This window comes from Maniola jurtina, chromosome 25, assembly GCF_905333055.1.
Source record: "Maniola jurtina chromosome 25, ilManJurt1.1, whole genome shotgun sequence".
Taxonomy (NCBI): domain Eukaryota; kingdom Metazoa; phylum Arthropoda; class Insecta; order Lepidoptera; family Nymphalidae; genus Maniola; species Maniola jurtina.
The window spans coordinates 5,077,488-5,097,854 of NC_060053.1; the positions used below are offsets into that span (position 1 = coordinate 5,077,488).

The window sequence follows — 20,367 nt, forward strand, 5'->3', positions numbered from 1 at the left end:
ATAGTATAATAATCATTTATTTAGCATAAATCTGAAATACACGGAATATATTAATACAATTGATATACTAGTACTACACGATTTCGTATTTGTCTGCATGGAAGCTGATATCCTGCGAGTAGTCTACGGCTGAGGCGTCGTCGGCCTGCGTCACCTTGGTCGCGGTGAGGAGGGCAAGCGACGTGTCGGACGTCCACGTTACAGACAACGGGAAAAAGTCGTTGGGGATGGCCGGTGTTACCCTATAACAAAAATAGTAATAAAAAAATTGGTTGTCTGTAAAGTCGGTTTACTGACGATAGTTGAACGTGACAACAAAGGCCGATTGTGCTTCTTTGTCGCTCGTTCCGCGCTCTCGCTTGCACTTCAAGCCTTACATGGAACGCCTCAGAGCGAGGTAACGCCGCATGAGTCATGTTTTTTCGTGCGTGCAGCCGGCTCTATCGAATTATAAGACGTTGTCACGTCAAAAATCAACATGGCGGCTGTATGGCGCCATTTTCAAATGTGGAAAGTCTTTTGATCTTGTTTGTTGGCCGGGCAGTCGCGTTTTTAATTTTTTAAACACGACTGGTTAACTAACGTAACATAACAAAATAGTTTGGTATTTTTACAATATTTTTACTACTCGCACGATACATTTTGCGTCATCAATCCTCATACGCACGGCTGAGGTTTGGAATACTTTTCCGCGATCTGTGTTTCCTACCAATTACAATCCGGGTCAAGCGCTTGCCTATAATAAAAAAAACCGACGACCTCCCTGGCACAATGTACAGGCGGATTTAAAAAAAAAATTATCCTCACGTAAATTCCAGCGTGCCAGTTTTCTGCTGCCTGTTGATAATAGGAATACTCCAGATTATGCTACGGCCCTTCTGCAAGTAGCTGCCTTCCCATTGGTGCACCACCAGCGACGGATTGCCAGACCTATAAATATATAATATACAAATAAATTAAAAAATACGACCATTTCCTATTAAACTAACTTATAAAACTATATAATATATTGTTAACACACAAATAATATGATGATTGATACAAAAAAATCTTTGAGCCAGTGCAACTGTTACTTTCTTGAATGTGTCTACAAAATTACACATTTCGATTTGGGCGTATTTCAATCGTCGGGAGCGTTTAAACCTTCGTCTGCGGCTCGAGTAATAAATTTGCGCCTCGTCTATAATTTTCAACTTTGCGCACTAGTAACATAAACAACTCACGGAAGTGGTGGGCGCCTCGTGAGGGTAGGTTAGAAATTATATGGTATCTGCCAAGGTGAAACTAACAAATCAATCAGTGCATGCCTAATGCTCGTGTTTGATTGACACTCCTCGCAGCCTCGTCTATAATTTTCAAGTTTACGCACTAGCAACATAAACAACTATTACTCACGGTAGTGGTATGGTGATGTTGACGTCGGAGAGCACTAAATGCTCCTGCTCTAACTCGTACTCGATGTTGACGTCACATCCGCCGCCCGCGCCGTCCGACGGCCAACAGTTCACTGCAAGTGAATTAAGAAACTAGACTATGCCCGCATATTGGATTATGGATGTGTGGATTTATATTTTTAAAATCCCATGTGAACTCTTTACGCGATAAAAAGTTGCTTATGTCAATTTCCGGGAGGCAAGCTACCTCTGTACCAAATCTATACATATAATAAAATTGTAGAAAAGTGGTGTCTGTACAATGGAAAATATTTAAAAAAAAGTAGCAGGGGTTGTTATTATATCGATGCCGAACCCGAAATTGTAATTAATTTTTTTTTGTCTGTTTGTCTGTGTGTTTGTGCAAGCTTCACTTAGCATTTAGTGTTTATTTCATGTCAATCGGTTCATAAATAAAAAAGTTATGTCAATTTAAAGAATCACGGCGAACACGCCTCGCGCCTGAGCGTCCGTGGCTATATAAAGCGCGCTGAGAGCCGCGTATTCCACGCGAACGAAGTCGCGGGCACAGCTAGTTTCATATAAATCGCTTAAACGGATGAGCCTTTAAGAATCCCGTAGGAACTCCGATTTTGACTAAAAATCGGTTAAACAGTTGGGCCGTGAAAAGCCACACAAAGAGACAGACAGACAAACAAATTTTCGCACTTATAATATTATTAAGGTATAGGCACATATAATATTAAGGTAGGCATGGAGTATGGATAGGATGGATAAAAAATTTGTTGAACTGTTCTGTAGCATCGCATTTGTATAATTCAAACTCGATGTAACGAAAAACCGAAGTTAAACATAAAGCCCCTTCTTATTTTGAGAGGAGACCCGTTCTCTGTAGTGAGCCGGCGATGGGTTGATCATGATGAGTGGTACTTACCCGATAGTGGCGCAGCATCTGCATGAGTAAGACGCCATTTTAACACGCCGACGTCGCTGTGAAGAGGGAACGGGCGCTGCGCTTGCTTCAAACGGATCACTCCTTCCGATCTGAACGCTTCCTTATCCACGTTTGGATGAGTCTGTAATAGTTATTTGTGTCACATGGGACCAAAGTGATATTTTGTTCCTTGAGGGCGTTATTTATTATTATATTATATATTACTAGATGATGCCCGCACGGATTTAGGTTGCTTAAAAATTCCGTGTTAACTCTTTGAGTTTCCAGGATAAAAAGTTAGCTATGTCAATATCCAGGATGCAAGCTACCACTATATCAAATTCCATATAAATTGGTTAAGCAGATGGGCCTCTAAGAGTCCAGTGGGAACTCTTTGGCTCTATATCCGTCCCCCGGGTGTAAGCTAATTCTGTACCAAATTTCATCAAAGTCGGTTAAACAGACAGACAAACTTTCGCATTTATAATGTGTATTAGTATGGATATAGATTTACCTGTAATTGCAATGGCCTGGTGTCCTTGTTGTCGACATGAACGTGAATTTTCCCGAACTGCTCGTTGCTTATACGTAACGTCAGCAAACCTAAAGTATAAAGAATTATTATTTCAGAAAATTTTCGTTAGCATGTCCCTTATACTATATAAATAATATGTAGCCGCCGAATCATTGCTCTAGTCACTAGTGGTTAGCATATTCCACTGCCATAAAACGCTTAAGTATTGCATTTTTCTGAAGATATTTGCAGTACTTATAACCCAGAGTCACAAAGTTAAACTAGTAAAACCGTTGGACATTATTTGTTTGTTTTGATTATTTCATGTTTAGTGCGCAGTAAAGTTTTCTATTTATCTATCTCTCCGGTCGTGTCGGACTTCCGTCCCATCGGGCTATGAGAGTGAGGGAATAGAAAGTGCACCTGTGTTTGCGCACACACTTTTGCATTATAATATCTCCCGAGGAGTTGGATAATATCTATGAAGATTGGCTGCCGTGGCCGAAAACTCGGTTGGGAGGACAGTGTTTATATATTTATTAGCGACCCATCCCAGCTTCGCACGGGTTGCTTATTACAATTTTTAAAAATAAAATGGTTCATTTACGATTACTTCCAACAAACTAACTTAGAAATTTCACCTCTTTATAATATTTGTAAAGATATGTGGTGATACCAATATGAATTTGTAAGACCTATTTAACCTGCATTTAAGCAAATAAAATAATTGATTTGATTTGAAAGAAAGAAAAAATTTAAGCTTTCATGCAAGTATAGGACCTGGGGTAAATAACTCTTTCAGTGCAATAGAACAGAAAATCGAATGGTATGGAATATAAGTATGCGGAAAAAATGCCGAAGAAAAATTTCACGCGCATTTTTCTGCTCGCAGAATCTTGCTAGATATGCTCCTATCAGTTTATAATCAATTTAAATAGTTTTTACCTGAAAGTTCGAAGTTCTGTACGTCACCGTCGCGCCCGGCGGTCAAATTGAGCCTCTCTTCGAAACGCAAATGCACACTGAAACAAGAAACTATTCTTAAAAAGTTGTCTATAATAAAAACCTACGCTGACCTTAACCTACCTAAAGATTTACGCTGTACTTGTAAGTGGTTGTTTAATTAAAAGAATTATCCTGCCAATAGAGAAGTTACGAGGTTCCGTACCCGCAGGGTGCCAATGGAACTGTCCGTCTGTCAGCGGGATGTATCTCATGAACCGTAATAGGTATAGACTTGAAATTTTCACTGAATGTGTGTTTCCATTGCCGCTATAACAATAAATAATAGAAATTTCAAAATGGCCACCACGAAAATAAAAATATTAAAAAATAAATTCTTGTACAATGGTACGGAAAACTTCGTACGCTTGACCTTGACTTGACCGATATTTATCAAATGATAGTTTATGTGAAGTTTCAAGTACAAGTGCACAAAAAACTTACTCCTTCTGGTTAGCGACAGGCGCTTTATCAATCTTAGCGGGTGTGGCCACGGCTGAAGCGGTAGTATCGCCCTCGCTCCTCAGGCGGGACACGAAGGAATCCGCGTCGGTGCCTCGAGAACCAAGTTTCATGGCCGAACGGGTTGACGGACGACTAAAACATATAAAATTACAAATTATCAATAAAACTTCCAATTTAAACAAGTATTATGGACACTTCTGTTATACATAATCTCTGAAATCAATATGGATGTCATTTCCGAGATTTTTCAGTGCACTGATAAAAAATGACATCAAGTCAAAGATGGCCGATAATTTCATTAGTATATTGAATACAGATTAAAGGCTGACTCACAGCAAATGCGTACACGTGACACGTGCGTAGTGACGCGCGTTAAACCCCTAACAAACCGGGTCACTCATACGTCCACGCTTTACGCAAGCGGTGTGCCATGTTTCATACATTACAACGCAATGGTATGCACTACGTCTACGCTTACGCACCCTGTGTGAACGAGCTAATAAAAGAAAGGTGACTGGACTCACGTGTCTCGGACAGGCGTGGTGGGTATCTTTTCAGTGATCGGTTCAGTTGCCGTCGAGGCCGACATCGATGAACTACTAAAGCCACTACCTGAGAATCAAATAATAGTCATTTATCTACGGCCAAATCAAATCCTGAATATGAAATCAAAATGTCACTTATTGACATACTTTGTTTACGTACATCTTTAATATAAAAAAAAACCGACCAAACGCGAGTCAGACTCGCGCACCGAGGGTTCCGTACTCAGGTATTTTTTCCGACATTTTGCACGGTAAATCAAAAACTATTATGCATAAAAATAAATAAAAATCTGTTTTAGAATATACAGGTAAAGCCCTTTCATATGATACCCCACTTGGTATAGTTATCTTACTTTGAAAATTGAAACACATTTTCATTTTTTTTAATGATGTAACCACAAATTCACGGTTTTCGGATTTATTCCTGTATTTGTACTATAAGACCTACCTACCTGCCAAATTTGATGATTCTAGGTCAACGAGAAGTATTCTATAGATTTTCTTGACAGACACAACGGACAGACAGACAGACAACAAAGTGATGCTATAAGGGTTCCGGTTTTCCTTTTGAGGTACAGAACCCTAAAAACACATTAAAGCACGGTTTTGTTAGCAAATATAACTAACTTTAAATATATTTTTCATCTTGTAGGTTAACTTACCAAACCCGCTGGAAGATCGTGGCTGTTGTCCTCTCTTGGCCGCCTCCAGTCTTTCCCTCTGCAGCTCCTTTGCACGCTCACGCATACGATTGGCTGCTTCGCGCTCTTGCGTCTACAACGAAACAAATATATTAACATAAGATGTGTCTGGACTTCGTCTGCGATGGCGTTTGCTGGCGCGCGTGCTGTGCTTGTTTGGAGTGTTTTTTTTGTTAAGAGTGGCTGGTTTTTGTGTTAGTTGGTGTTTTTGGTGGTGGAACTGACTGGGAAGCGCTCTAAAGGGGCGCCGCGCGTATGTCGGCGGGCGCCGGCGCAGACGGAGTCCATACTTGTATAAATTCAATAACTTGAAAATATCACAAACTTGACATTGGCTAATCAGAGTAAAGCCAGATTTAAAGAAAAAAAAAATAAGATGTGACTGTGTGTAAGTACTAAGTAGTCTATCTTGCAGTATAAAATTTGATGTATAAATCGTTATATTTGCTCTGTGTCAATTGTCATGTTAAAAGCACGATTTATAGCTCGTTCACACATGCTGCGTAAGCGTTGCGTAAGCATAGACGTAGCGCGTACCATTGCGTTGTAATGTATGGAACTGCATGAAACATGGCATACGCTTGCGAAAAGCGTGGACGTATGCGTGAATTGGTGTGTTAGGGGTTTATGCGCATCACTCCGCACGTGTCACATGTACGTGCTGCATACGCAATTGGTGTGAATTGTATTTGAAACAATTGTCACCCACAGTAAATCACACTGTAATAAAATTATTACCATGACCATCTTTTGAACGCACACTATCTCTGTTCTAAATATAACTAGATCAGTTTGGCAAACCAGTTAAAAGGTAACAGATAGCATACTTTCGTATTTATGGTTTAGTTTGGTTTGAAATGTTGCATAAAACCTCAAAAAATCACCTTTTAACCAAGTTTTCTTTAGCTTCAAAACAAAATATTATATATATCCCCTAAATTAAATTTAATAAAAACAAAATAAAATATAGTGATTTTCCCCTGTCTGAGCAGATCCATAAAAACTACAATAAAAGAAACTGGGAGTCTCATTCAATGATACCAGGCCAATTTATTTCTGTTCACAAATGATATTCATTTACTTTACCTGTCTCACAGCTTGATAGATTTTCTCTTCATGGGAGTCCATCTCAACAAACGAGCGTACCTTAGAAAATAATAATAAAACTAATATACATACTTATAATTAATAGGAAACAATTGTTATTTTAATAATAACATTGTTTCCAACTCTTTATTATTATTTTTAAACCAAAAATCAACATTTTTTACCAAAAAAATTACCATATTTGTAACCATTTTAAAACTTTTATAATCATCAGCATCAATCTATTGCTGGCCCAATACTGAGCGCGGGTCTCCTCTCAGAACTTTTATAATAATAGAGTAAATGTAATGATACCTACTTGAAGCGGTGATATGCTAATGACTTTGACTTTGTTAAGGATTCAGGTTAGTCCAGGATTAGATTCTGGTCATGCACCACTAACATGGCATATTACTGTGAATTGAATACTTGAAAAGAGCAACTGCCGAGTTTGTTGCTGGTTCTTCTCGGTAGGAACGGCATTCCGAACCAGTGGTAGATTATTTTGACGATTCCAAAGCACTTGTCAAAGTTTAATTGAATCAAAATATTTTGAATTTGAACATTTCAGAGCTAAGGGTGTTTAAGACATGTTTTAACATCATGAGGAAACCTGTATGCCTGAGAGTTCTCCATATTGTTCTCAATGGTGTGTTAAGTGTGTCAATCCACACTTGGCCATCATAATGAAGAAAAATAAAGAATCATTTTATTTTATTTCATTTCATTTCATTAATGGACTGTGGCCATAGCGGTTATCACTCTGATAGAATACCGGTACTCAGTAGTGGGGCGGTGATGGGTTAATGATGATAAATATTACCTGCGCCAAATTAACACTCTCCCTGTAACCAAGAGCAACAATCTCATCAAAGGCGAACAGCAAGTTGAATGCCTGGTTCAACACTTCTGCTTCAGTAAGCTGTGTGCAGTACTCTGGCACCTGCATATAGAAATACAGTATAAACTCTATATAACGACACTATATAACGGTACTGCGCAATTTATGACGTTATTGAGAGTTGTCGTTAAATGGAGAGAAGAAAAATCTTTATTAGAAAAAGAAAAAGTTTATTTCAGACTAGTGTTAGTCTGCCAACATCGCTTATCTTCTCTCCCGCCTCTATTGCGTGTATCAGTAATTTTTTTTCGTCAATACAGTGATTTTCTCTAACTTGCCATTTTTACAGTTTGAGCAACTAAGAATATAACATTTAGATAATCTATGACTCCTACTGACAAAAATCACCATGTGCAAGCAATCCCAAGTTGTAAACAAAAACCGGACAAGTGCGAGTCAGACTTGCGCACTGAAGGTTCTGTACTTGGGTATTTTTTCCAACATTTTAAACGATAAATCAAAAACTATCATACATAAAAAATATTAAAAAACTGTTTTAGAATCTATACGTAAAACTCTTTTATATGATACCCCACTTGGTATAGTTATCTTACTTTGAAAATTGAAACACATTTTAATTTTTTTTAAATGATGTAACTACAAATTCACAGTTTACAGATTTTTTCTTGTACATGTGCTATAAGACCTACGTACCTGCCAAATTTTATGATTCTAGGTCAACGGGAAGTACCCTATAAATTTTCTTGACAAACACGACGGACAGACAGACAGACAGACAAGGAACAAGCAGGGAATTTAAAATATCACCTTTTTTAACATAAAATCCATACTAGTAAAGAAATAAGATCAGTATCAACTTCATTTTATGTAAAAATGTAAACAATTCTTACCACTCTACTGAATAAACGCAGTGTTTCTAAGTCCTCCAAAATATTACTGGCTTTAGTTGTTATTAGCAACATGTATAGCTTATCCAAGGGTTGGTATACATATCTAAAAGAGAATAAACAGATATCTTAGAATCAGTAACTACTGGCCAATGTTCAGTGTGATATAGAAATAAATACTTAAATAAATAATTTACTGTACAGAAAATATAAGTGTAAGATCTTTACTATGACTTGTGATAACTTAGACAATATTTTTTTTAATGTAATTTTTTATAGGAGGTAAGGTTATCATCTTTACTATGCCTATATTGGAGTGATAACTTAGACACCATATGTTTTTTGTTAATCTAATTTTTTATAGGAGGCTATTATTGTAAATCCATACTAATATTATAAATGTGAGAGTCTTGTCTGACTTGCTGCTAGTCTGTTAGCTTTCTATAGCCCAATTTTGACATTATTTTATACAGTTATTCCTAACATCTCAGGAAAGAACATGGGCTATGTTTTATCCCTGAAAAGTGAATAGTTCTGTAGGGGTTTTTTAAAAATCTAATTCCAAGTGGATGAAGTCATAGGCTTACTACATGTTTCTTTAGTAATACAGATTATAAGCTCTGTAAAGTAGGTGTAAATAAAACTGTTTGTAAACTGTAAAACTTACCTCACAGATTCAGTTTCCACAAACGTATGCTGACGTCCGCCAGTCATTAGCTTAGGGAAGGCAGTTAACAAGCCTTCGATACGTGCTTTCGTCATTTCGACGAACTGTCGAGATACCAGGGCTAAAAGAACATTTTGTTATTATGTTTCAGCCATAAAATAAACTATACAATACACGTGTTATATCAATATAATTGCGTGTTATTTACCTTTCCCTGATTTCGTACAAACTGTCGCCGCTATAAGCACCTAAAATATATTAAATATTTAATTAGAATCGAAAGTTATAAGCCGAATACTTTGTTCACGAAGTTAATGGTTAAGTATAGTTTCTGATGACATAACTTTGTGAAAATGTATTAGAATAGGAAGAGCTTTATTGAAAACTATATTTACCATTTTAAATTAAACACTATTTCACAAGAAATTCAGGAAATATTGCGTATTTTTGAAACTTTATTACATTTGACAGCATAAGCAAGATGACGTGTTGACAAAATGCATGTGACATTGACAGTTTAAAGGATAGGGTTGATTTTTTTGTATAATTTGAAAACCGGTAAAATAGCAAACGTATATAAAAGATTAGATAACTGCACTGAACCATGGACCTTCCTCTGAACTTTCATTAGCAGATTTGAATCAAAACATGAATAATATTATCCAAAATATTTTTGTTCGACCTTTTTATACAGTATATCTTTCAACACTACCGATACTTTTTAATCTCTTTCTCTCTCTCTCTCTCCGCTGGCTCGCCTATGCTAGTATAATAGTTATCTGTGGCCTATGATAGGGATTGCAATAGCGACTAGGTCCTATTCACACCTACGTCGGCAGCTGCAGTTGCAATCGTAATACAAAAAATAAAATAAATGTCACTTTTGTCAGAAAGGAAGTAAGCACATTGTGTTCAATTTGTTACATTATAAAATATATCTCTGTATTCTTGCGCTTAAATAGTGTTAATCATCGACGAGTTCAATGCCGTTCCAATGATGGAGCTATTCATCTGAGCCACGCAGAGTTCTATGGAATACACCTTCAATAGGCAGACTGCTACATACTTTTGTAAGTAAAACTCTGCTTTTTTGCGTTAACAGCACATTGATATGCTCGATACATTGGTGTATATGCGTTGTTATCGATAACCTGACGTGTTTTAGCTAATAGTTACATGTTTCGTTTGCATACAATAAAGTACTTTCATGCCTGACTAGTCTGTAACTCAAATATCTATTTAAGAAGTCTTTTAGAAGCATAGGAACTAAAATAGATGTAGAATGTTTCTCATTCATATCTTTAGCATTAGTTTTAGTTTATTTTTCATATAATTTAGTAGTGTTTATCTTAGTAGTTTAATACAAAGTCTTGGTCATAAAACCTATAGATAGACCTTCCTGTACTTATGATGTATAATTAAACTTATTTCTATAGTTGTAATTAAGTTAAATTTACAAGTTATTGCCGATAAATCTAATAGCCTCTATTTTGTATCTGTAATGGGCAAACAGACTTACTAAAGGATTAGTTTATATACAATTATTAGTTTTCTCAATTGGATTCTATTCGTCATAGTCTATGTTGACTAAGCTGTAAAATATAATAAAATAGTCTTGAGATTGGTTATAGATATTATAGTGAAACAAATACATATTATATAAAAATTGTTTGACCAAATTCAGTGTATATAAAAATACAAATTTCTAAAAAGATATTAGTTTTGATTCAATATATACAATAAGACATATTATTCAAAATTTAAAATAAACATTATTCTTTTTTTACCAGATGTAAACAGCTTAGTTGTAAAATTATGTAAAAAAAGGGAGCCATATTTTTTTATTGAGAAATAACTAATGTAATTTGGTTACTTAATAAACAAAATTATATAAAAAGGAAATTATACATTTTGTTTATTAGTTTAATCTGTTGGACATATCCACAGTCCGCAGTTAAGAAGTATGTATAGCAATGAAGAAATGCGATGCCTGCCGTAACCGTTGCGATCGGGGGGCTCCGGACCGGCCTGGAGACGACCGGGACCCCCTCCTAAACACTCCTGCCATCTTGCAGGAGGAGCCCCACGATTTACCCAACTTAGTAAGACTTGAGACATTTTAAATGTAGACTGGCACTTTTGTGTTGTGCACGAAAATTACTTTTAGCTCTGAATACAGAAAAGCAACTTAAAAGTTAGGGTGCATTCCCATTATGTTGTAATGATTAATTTATCTTTGGACAACTATCTCTAGCTGTTCCCATATATGTCAACAATTTTTTAAATCTTTGAACTACTATTGTATCTAGCTATGTCCCATTGAATGCTGTCCCATTAAATTTGCCATGAGCTAGCTGCTCTCATTGTCTCGACAATCTGTCATCACTTCATAAAAAAGTTGTGGAAGACAGTCAATTGTACACTTCTATATGTGAACCCCTGACACTTTAAACTGCACGACCATCTGTCGTCACGACAGTGGGAACGCACCCTTAGAAGGAAGGATATCGGAAAGTGCAATACATTCCTGCAGCATGGTAGAGGCAGCATCTTTTCTACTCAAAATCAATTTTGTTCAATTTGACATACAATTAAACTTGGTTTAATTAAAACAACACATAATTATAAAAGCCTCAAAAAGGGCATACTGTTTTGAACCATTCCTACTATGCCAAAGTAAATAAAGTTAAATTTTTCTTGTTATCAAAAAAGTTTGTCAAAGTAGCAGCAGTGAGTGTCAAATAGTGTCTGTGCCTCTGTGCCAATCCACTTTACAGGAGTGCATTGTGCCTAAGAATTTGTGGCTTTTCAGTATTCAGTCATTCAATACTTAGCACCATTTTTTTTAATAGTTTACTTCATTCATAGTTTCTTTGCAAGTCTGTACTAAATAGATATTTGTTTATTATTTAATGTCCATTAGCACCCAAGCCTTTGTTCTGTAGCTCATGTATAATAATGTATAATATGTATAGTCATTTTTTACTAAGTAATGTGAAGCTAAATCGGCACATCTTTGCCTTTAGGTGGTAATTTTTTTTTTTTTTTACTTTAGGTGGTAATTAGCTAGGGTCGAAACCTCCCACGAGACAAAGCCACTAAGCAAAAATTCGTAATTAATTTAGCCTTGCTTCCATTCTCTTGGAACAAGCGATGCAAGTAATCTCTTTATTGCAAAGTGTAAACAACGTGGGACTGGTCAGATTATAAGCGTGTTTGATAAAAAGCAGGCTTTTTTGCAGATTAAAATGATTTATAACTAGTCAAGTGTGAAGCAGAACATGTATAGGTAGGGTTCTGTAGTCATACCAATGGAAAACTTGCTGTAAACATAAGTTGGATTTGAAATGCAAAACAAAGTTATTTATTTTGTGGTAGGTAAACTTTTCCTTTGGCCGAGTTTGTTCTATGCAGACATTGAAATGAAATGAAATATTTATTTCTTGTGCCACTTTATGACATGTTAAGTCTATCAACAGTGAGAAAGCAGATTCTATTTATTCTAAAAACTCAGCGGTTGCCATTTCTAAAAAACAAAATGTTACAATAATATCTAGACTCTAGAGACATAATACATAAGCAATATAACTATTACATTACCTTCTATAAGAGCATTATACACATATTACATTCAGTTAAAGCCAGTTGAGCGGCTTGGTTGATGTGTCTTCACTTTGATATATTATGGCTGTATCGTTCTTTCTTATAGCACACATAGCGAAATGTCTTTTATATAAAACTTATTTGTACATTTGGTCCTCAAATCTGTTCATAGTCCACCGACTGATTGCAGATGGAAGAGTTATGAAGAAAAAAAAAAACTTATTTGTAACAATGACAAGTTTGTGTAGAGCAAGTTCCTAATAGTTTTGACTGACAAACAAACTGAGGATTTCTTGTTTGCTTTAGGAACCCTAAAAACTCAGATAAAAGCTGTAGGCTAATGATTGACAAGACCATAAACACATAGTAGCGCCTATCTTATCTGTTCCATTATGAAAAAAGAGACAGCAAAGTACTTTTGTTTCCCTGGTGTTAAATATGCAGTGTTAAAAAATAGAAAAAAAATCTCTTTTTAAAATAAGTTAAATTTAAAATAAGTTTTTTTGTGGTCAAAATGAATAGTGAAATCATCCAAAAAAACACTTGTGTTGGATTAGCAATTTTTTGTCAACTGCAAAATTAATAATGTTTTTTTTTTTTTAATAAACATGGACATTAAATTATTAAGTGTTTTTTCGCGCCAACTTTTCATGTTGCTTTAACTTTTTTTTCATTGTTATTAGATGTTAGTTTTAACATAATATAATGAATAAGAAAATAAACGTTACAGAGCTACCAAAGCAGGTAGGTAATTTGACTATGATGCATAGTGCATAGTAATGTTATTAAATATCTTGTCTGTCTGTCTGTTACCTTTTCACGGTCTATCCAGTTAACCCTATTTACATACCTACAAGTTTCTGCGGAACCCTCAGGCGCGAGTCCAACTTTCCGGTTTTTAACCCCCGACACAAAAAGAGGGGTGTTATAAGTTTGACGTGTGTATCTGTGTATCTGTCTGTGGCATCGTAGCTCCTGAACTAATGAACCGATTTTAATTTAGTTTTTTTTGTTTGAAAGGTGGCTTGACCGAGAGTGTTCTTAGCTATAATCCAAGAGAATCGGTTCAGCCGTTTGAAAGTTATCAGCTCTTTTCTAGTTACTGTAACCTTCACTTGTCGGGGGTGTTATAAATTTTTAATTTACACTTGTTTTACTATCTTGTCATAATTTTCCTAAAGTTTATAAGTGTACCATAATTACTACTAGCTGACGCCCGCGACTTCGTCCGCGTGGATTTAGGTTTTTTGAAATCCCGTGGGAACTCTTTGATTTTCCGGGATAATAAGTAGCCTATGTGCTAATCCAGGATATTATCTATCTCCATTCTGAATTTCAGCCAAATCCGTCCAGTGGTTTTTGCGTGAAGGAGTAACAAACATACACTCACACACACACACACACACATAAAAACTTTCGCCTTTGTAATATTAGTGTGATCTTATCCCACCTTCCATGTCTGTTTTGACGTCTGTCAATGCTAGAAGATAACAGAGTCTTGAGTCATGAGTCAAGCCACCCATGTATGAGCACTCTAATTAACATGCTGTTATAATAACAAACATAATGAATAACTATTGTTTTAATTGGGCATTGTTATGAGTAATTTATTGAGAAACATTTATCGCAAACGGTTTACGCATTTCGTTTGACCATTCAGTCTTTTTGCGTCATTGAAGATACTGAGTCCTATTATTTTTAACCGACTTCAAAAAAGGTGGAGGTTCTCAATTACTTGGAATCTTTGTTATTTTTTTTATGTATGTTCCCCGATTACTCAAAGACGCCTGGACCGATTTGGAATTTTTCTTTTTGTTTGAAAGGGTAGACCTCACATCACTTCGTTTCTAGTATGTTCAATTTCAATCGAATCGGAAATCGATATTATTTAAAGTGAATCGACGTGCCTAGGATGGACTCGTCGCGATACTGGCCCGTGGAGATGGCGCCTAGGTTCAAATTTAATCAGTAGGTATAGGTATGATGTGGATAATATTCTGTTGTGCGAAATCTCTGAAATAAACTAAAATTGCAGCTCTCGAAATATACTGCTGTCCAATTCATAGTGAAAAGGATAGCACTAGGTTTAGAGTTTAGACTGTCAATTTAATTTAGAGAGAGACTGGGCTTGCTGTATACAAAATAATTACCTACAATTATATCCTTCAGGTCAAGGTGGTCGTAAAACCCTGAAACAAAATAACATGTTAGCTGTCAGGGTCTCATTTACAACAGGTGTTAATTCGCACGTTTTCAATTTTTCAACTAGAATTTAGTTTAACTCCTACTTAAAAGCCGTGATACATTAAACATGCCTGAGAGTTCTCCATTATGTTCTCAAAAGTGTGCGAAATCTGAGGAGACCCGTGATCAGTAGTGGGCCGGCAAAAGGTTGATCATGATGAAAAAGATTCTCACTGAATTTGTACACGTTAATAATGTAAGTCCAAAAACATTTTGAAAATCGGGAATTCTTCTATTACCCTAGTCGGGAATCAAATCCGTGATCTCCATTTATGAACCACATCGCTCACTACTACGTAAGCAAAGTTTTCATAATTTGGAGTCATTAATGCCTGGGTCATTAATAATGTATTTATAAAAAAAAACCTGCCAAGTGCGAGTCAGACTCGCACACTGGGTTCCGTACTCGGGTATTTTTTCCAACATTTTGCACGATAAATTAAAAACTATTGTACATAAAAATCTGTTTTAGAATGTACAGGTAAAGCCCTTTCATATGATACCCCACTTGGTAAAGTTATCATACTTTAAAATTGAAATACATTTTTTTTAAATGATGTAACCACAAATTCGCGGTTTTCAGATTTATTCCTGTATTTGTGCTATAAGACCTACCTACCTGCCAAATTTCATGATTCTAGGTCAACGGGAAGTACCCTATAGGTTTCTTGACAGACACGACTGACGGACGGACAGACAACAAAGTGATCCTATAAGGGTTCCGTTTTTCCTTTTGAGGTACGGAACCCTAAAAAGTCTGACCTCTAGGTCGCGGCATTAGAATGTCGTCAGTTCATAATTAATAATAATTTTATCGCTGACATTCGAAATATGGATCCCCTATCATAATTTGATTAACACCAAATGTTCCTACCTAAAATTAGCAATGGTGGTTAAGACTTCCCGTGGACAGGGTATAGTATGAGAATTTATAGCAATTTGTAACATTACGCGTGCCTTATATTTTATACATTCGATTAATGAACATTCTACGCTTTTATCTCTTACTAGCTGATGCCCGCGACTTCGTTCGCGTGGATATAGGTTTTTAGGGAACTCATTAATGTTCTGGGATGAAAAGTAACCTGTGTAATTCCAGGGTATAATCTATCTCCATTCCAAATTTCAGCCAAATGCGTCCAGTAGTTTTTGCGTGCAAGAGTAACAAACATACACACGTCACACATACACACAAACTTTCGCCTTTATAATATGAGTGTGACTAGCGACCAGCCCCTGCGTCGCACGGGTAACTTCGCAGGGATCTCTAATTTTTTGAGAAGAAAATATAACTTACTAGCTCAAGCCCGCAACTTCATCCGCGTAGATTTACGTTTTTCAAATCCCGCGGAAACTCTTAATTTTCCGGGATAAAAAGTAGCCCTATGTGTTAATCCATGGTATAATCTATCTGCATTCCAAACAGCCAAATCCGTCCAGTAGTTTTTGCGTGATTGAGTAACAAAGATCCAAACATCCACACTTTCACATTTATAACATTACTAGCTGATTAGGATTACGATTAGGATGTCACTCAGGAATAATGTAGCTGTCTACTTGTGAAAGAATTTTCATAATCGTTTCAGTAGTTCCAGAGATTGCTGCCTACAAACAAACTTACAAACTTAGCCACAAAACTCAGGTCTTCCGAGACAAAAAGTTGCCATAACTCCAGGATGCTTCATCAAAATCGGTTGAACGAATGGATTGTGAAACAGACAGGCAGACACACTTTCGCATTTTTAATATTAGTATGGATATTGATCAGATTAGTATGGCTCTTTAAATACAATTTAGCTTAGCACCAAAGCTTTACCCTCTTAAAACTAGATTTGAGACATTTTTAGGGTTCCGTATCTCTCGAGAAAAAAGGAACCCTTACAAAATCACTTCGTTGTCTGACCGTCGTGTCTGTCAAGACCCGTCAAGGGAAACAAAACCTATAGGGTAGGTAATTCCCTTTGACCTAGAAACGTGAAATTTGGTAGGTAGCAATGTCTTATAGCACAAGTAAAGGGAAAAATCCTAAAACCGTGAAATTGTGGTTACATCACGAAAACAATTAAAGTAACATGTTTAGTACGATGGGTATGGAACCCTCCGTGTGCAAGTCCGACTCGCACCTAACCGGTTTTTTCTAAACTGAGGTTTTATTAATTCTTAGTCCACTAACAATGTAATCACATTTAACAAAGAAATAGTAACATCAGCCTATGTAAATGGGGGACAAATTATAATTTTAAATTAGGTAGTTATTTATTTTTGTGTTTTATTCTGTGCACTTCAATTTGAATCTTATTTCTCATTTGAATACGGCGTAAATTGCTTCAACAGCTTGCTTTTAGGGGACATTTAGAAAGAAAGTAGGGTTGTCAACCACGGAACAGAAAAAACAGTGGAAGTGCTAAGTAGGCGTGGCACGCGTGCCACAATTAAGCATCGTTATGCTTAACGGATCCCAGTAGCGTTCTAACATCGCGTAGAGTTGGTAGTCTCGCGACAAATTCATATTGCCCTAGCAATGCCGTACTGTTCCGTTTTGGAGTGTAAAAATGATAGTAGGACAAAAAATCTTAAAAATGGAGGTATTTCGTATCATCGGTAAGTAGGATTTTCATTGTTTTCTAATAAATCTTAATTTATTTCAATTTACTAATATTTAATAGAACGGTTAGTCAAAATCAACCTTAAACCATTAAGATAAAGTTTATTTTGGATTGATTCTATTCAATAGCGCTCGTTCGCTACTCAAGTAGTGATGTGGCCAAGTCGAATATTGAATTTATCGATTATATCGGTACAAGGAAATAAATAGTAAAGTAATAATTATAATTTATTAATGAGTGAGACGTTGCATTGATCACTAAATAGACATCAGTAGTTCCTTTAACCTTCATTTTAAATATTTTTAGGTTTCCCAAAGATGCAAGCATCAAAGAGAAATGGATAGATGCAACGAGTAGAGTTAATTGGATACCAACCGAACTGTTCGTCAGCTGTTGAAAGGATAAACAGAAGTAGTATGTCTCAAGATATGTCACAATACGATCAAATTGAGGACGATTCAGAAATTGAAGAACTAGGAGGGCACTTTTCTGATTTCAGTAATAAAGCAATAGCCCATAATATTGCTGGTTACATTGCCCGAATGTTAATGAAAAAAATAAACTGTGATGTCTGTGTTGACGCATTAGTGACACATCATTTTCAACCAGAGATTTTCGAAAAGGAGTAGCGATAACTCAAATAATGCGAAAGTTCATAGGAACTCTTTTATTTAACGATATTGCCTCCCATCAAATTGGCGAATTTCTTGCGTCCAATCACGTTACCGATCTGATGAAGGCAATAGTCGAAAAATATATAAATGTTCGTATACATCATTTATTAAAATTAAAAATAAGACTTTCGAAACGCCAGTTTCTTAACAAATATGTTTTATTTCAAGGGCAATAAATAAAATTTTACTATTTTCATACGTTGCAGTATTTATAGTGCATACTTATAAAAGGCATGCACACATACCAGCACTTTTATTCAATTTTATATATACCTTTTTCTAATTTTATTTTAGTGAATGGACAAAATAACGCGTATCTATCGATATCGATAGATAATTCAATGAGCTACGTCGTGCGGCCTTGGCTGAGTAGCATTAGAAATCGACCGATCACGAAAATGTCAACCATATGTTCTACGCTATTAAGTTTATAATTGCTACCACTTAGAATACCGCCATCTATGGTCAAGTAGGGGAATTAACTGGACAATCGAATCTAGTGTGACTATAGCTCGTAAGTACGTTCTTCCGCTAAAGCAAAATAAATCTTATTTCTAGAACGTCAGGGTTTGTTTCCAAATCTGTGACGTAGGCTAGTTTTGACTAAACTTAAAACGACAAATCAAACGGTTTGTTTCTTTGTAGTGCAATATATGTTTATCGGTATATTTGTATGAGTTTGGCGACAGCGGTTCCTATAGTAATTTTGGTGCATTGCACTTCCACTGTTTTTTCTGTTCCGTGTTGTCAACCATATTTTTGGGACTGATCCATATTTTTGTTGGGTTACTGGATTAGCGATTTTTTTCTAGTTAGCAAATGTTCTAATTATTAATTATTGATATAATATCTATTCTAAAAATACATAAAACGTTTATAACCCAAACATACATAAAAGGAAATCAAATTATGTATTGACTCGATGAGTAATTTTTATTTTAAAAGAAATGTTTCGAAACCGAAACAATGAAATAAATCTAGAAAGGCTTTGTTCGATGTACCTATTTATATTGAATTGGTCCTCAATTAATTGAAATTCAAATCTGATACTAAAAAAATTGGTGCCAAATTGAGAAGCACATTTTTTTGGTCCAAAATCATTGAGAAGCTCATTTTTTGGTCCAAAATCATTGAGAAGCTCATTTTTTTGGTCCAATATGGTTTTTTCAGTACCTGAATTAGATTTTTATAACAATTTATTTTTCAAAATTATAGTGTCAAGTGTCAACCCTACACAAAGAGTACATTACAACCACTGCCCTTGTAGCGTACTTTCACAAGTATGATTTAGTGTTTTACTTTTTCCTCCTATAAAGCCATAGGGAGCAATTGTAGAAAACCTTATACTTAATATGTATTTATGGTAAAATAAGGGCCTAGGGAGACCGCATACGCCTGCGAGATACATTTTGCATTGCTGAAAATGAAAATGCAATTCAGTAGCATCAGGGGCGCTGTAAAAATGCTGTTCAAACTGTTTGAGGAAATCAAAAGTTATAGTTCCAAATCCCCTGGCAGTACAGTTGACAATACTGCAGGCAATCCGTCGACTAAAGAAAAAGTATATACCTACTAGACTAGCTGAGAGTTGAGACTCATGGAGTGTTCCCGAAGTGAAAGTAGTCTCGAAATGAACTCCAACTTGTCCTCCAACCAATCTGCTCATAGTCCAAGGACTGATCGCATGATAAAGCAACCCACCAAAAAAACCCAGCCAAGTGCGAGTCAAACGCGCGCACCGAGGGTTCCTAGGTACTCGGGTATTTTTTTTGACATTTTGCACGATAAATCAAAAACTATTATGCATAAAAATAAATAAAAATCTGTTTCAGAATGTACAGGTAAAACCCTTTCATATGATACCCCACTTGGTATAGTTATCTTACTTTGAAAATGTAAAAACATTTTTTTAAATGATGTAACCACAAATGCATGGTTTTCAGATTGATTCCTTTACATGTGCCTACCTACCTACCTGCCAAATTTCATGATTCTAGGTCAACGGAAAGTACCCAATAGGTTTTCTTGACAGACACGACGGACGGACGGACAGACAGACAACAAAGTTTTTTTTTTTAAATTATATAGACTAGCGCTTGCCTGCAATCAGACTCGCTAGCAAGTGATGATGCAGCCTAAGATGGAGCGCGCTTACCTAGAAGTTGCCTATTTACTCTTGACTT

General features: G+C 36.0%; 2 protein-coding genes and 1 long non-coding RNA gene across 4 annotated transcripts in view; 2 read left to right on the forward strand and 1 right to left on the reverse strand.

The window, feature by feature from the left end:
• Window positions 1-9,592, reverse strand: LOC123877984 (coatomer subunit delta). Its single transcript, XM_045924946.1, has 15 exons — window positions 9,453-9,592; window positions 9,266-9,305; window positions 9,058-9,178; window positions 8,394-8,496; window positions 7,465-7,584; window positions 6,642-6,701; window positions 5,517-5,628; window positions 4,834-4,921; window positions 4,289-4,441; window positions 3,788-3,864; window positions 2,843-2,931; window positions 2,329-2,470; window positions 1,396-1,507; window positions 808-930; window positions 1-242 (listed from the first exon to the last, which is right to left on the reverse strand). The coding sequence occupies exons 1-15, from the start codon at window positions 9,453-9,455 to the stop codon at window positions 74-76; spliced, it is 1,512 nt and encodes a 503-aa protein (XP_045780902.1). The 5' UTR covers window positions 9,456-9,592; the 3' UTR covers window positions 1-73.
• The window catches only part of LOC123877998, a 21,150-nt gene continuing 9,376 nt past the window's right edge, over window positions 8,594-20,367 (forward strand). Inside the window, exons 1-2 of the long non-coding RNA XR_006798718.1 lie at window positions 8,594-8,605; window positions 10,333-10,334. This is a non-coding gene — a long non-coding RNA (uncharacterized LOC123877998). The remainder of the gene's footprint in view (window positions 8,606-10,332; window positions 10,335-20,367) is intronic.
• Window positions 9,888-20,367, forward strand: part of LOC123877991 (deubiquitinase DESI2) — a 16,433-nt gene continuing 5,953 nt past the window's right edge. Inside the window, exons 1-2 of one of the 2 annotated variants that reach the window (XM_045924960.1) lie at window positions 9,888-10,127; window positions 11,005-11,159. In XM_045924960.1, the coding sequence (XP_045780916.1) occupies window positions 11,031-11,159 (129 nt within the window). In that variant the 5' untranslated portion in view covers window positions 9,888-10,127; window positions 11,005-11,030. The remainder of the gene's footprint in view (window positions 10,128-11,004; window positions 11,160-20,367) is intronic. The other variant, XM_045924961.1, reaches the window with a different exon arrangement.

Bases quoted from the DNA above. Each gene is read 5' to 3' on its own strand.
- LOC123877984 (XM_045924946.1), bottom strand. The intron at 9,179-9,265 runs GTAAATAACACG...ATGTTCTTTTAG, and splicing joins TTGTACGAAATCAGGGAAAG to CCCTGGTATCTCGACAGTTC. The intron at 2,471-2,842 runs GTAAATCTATAT...TAACTATTACAG, and splicing joins CCAGGCCATTGCAATTACAG to ACTCATCCAAACGTGGATAA.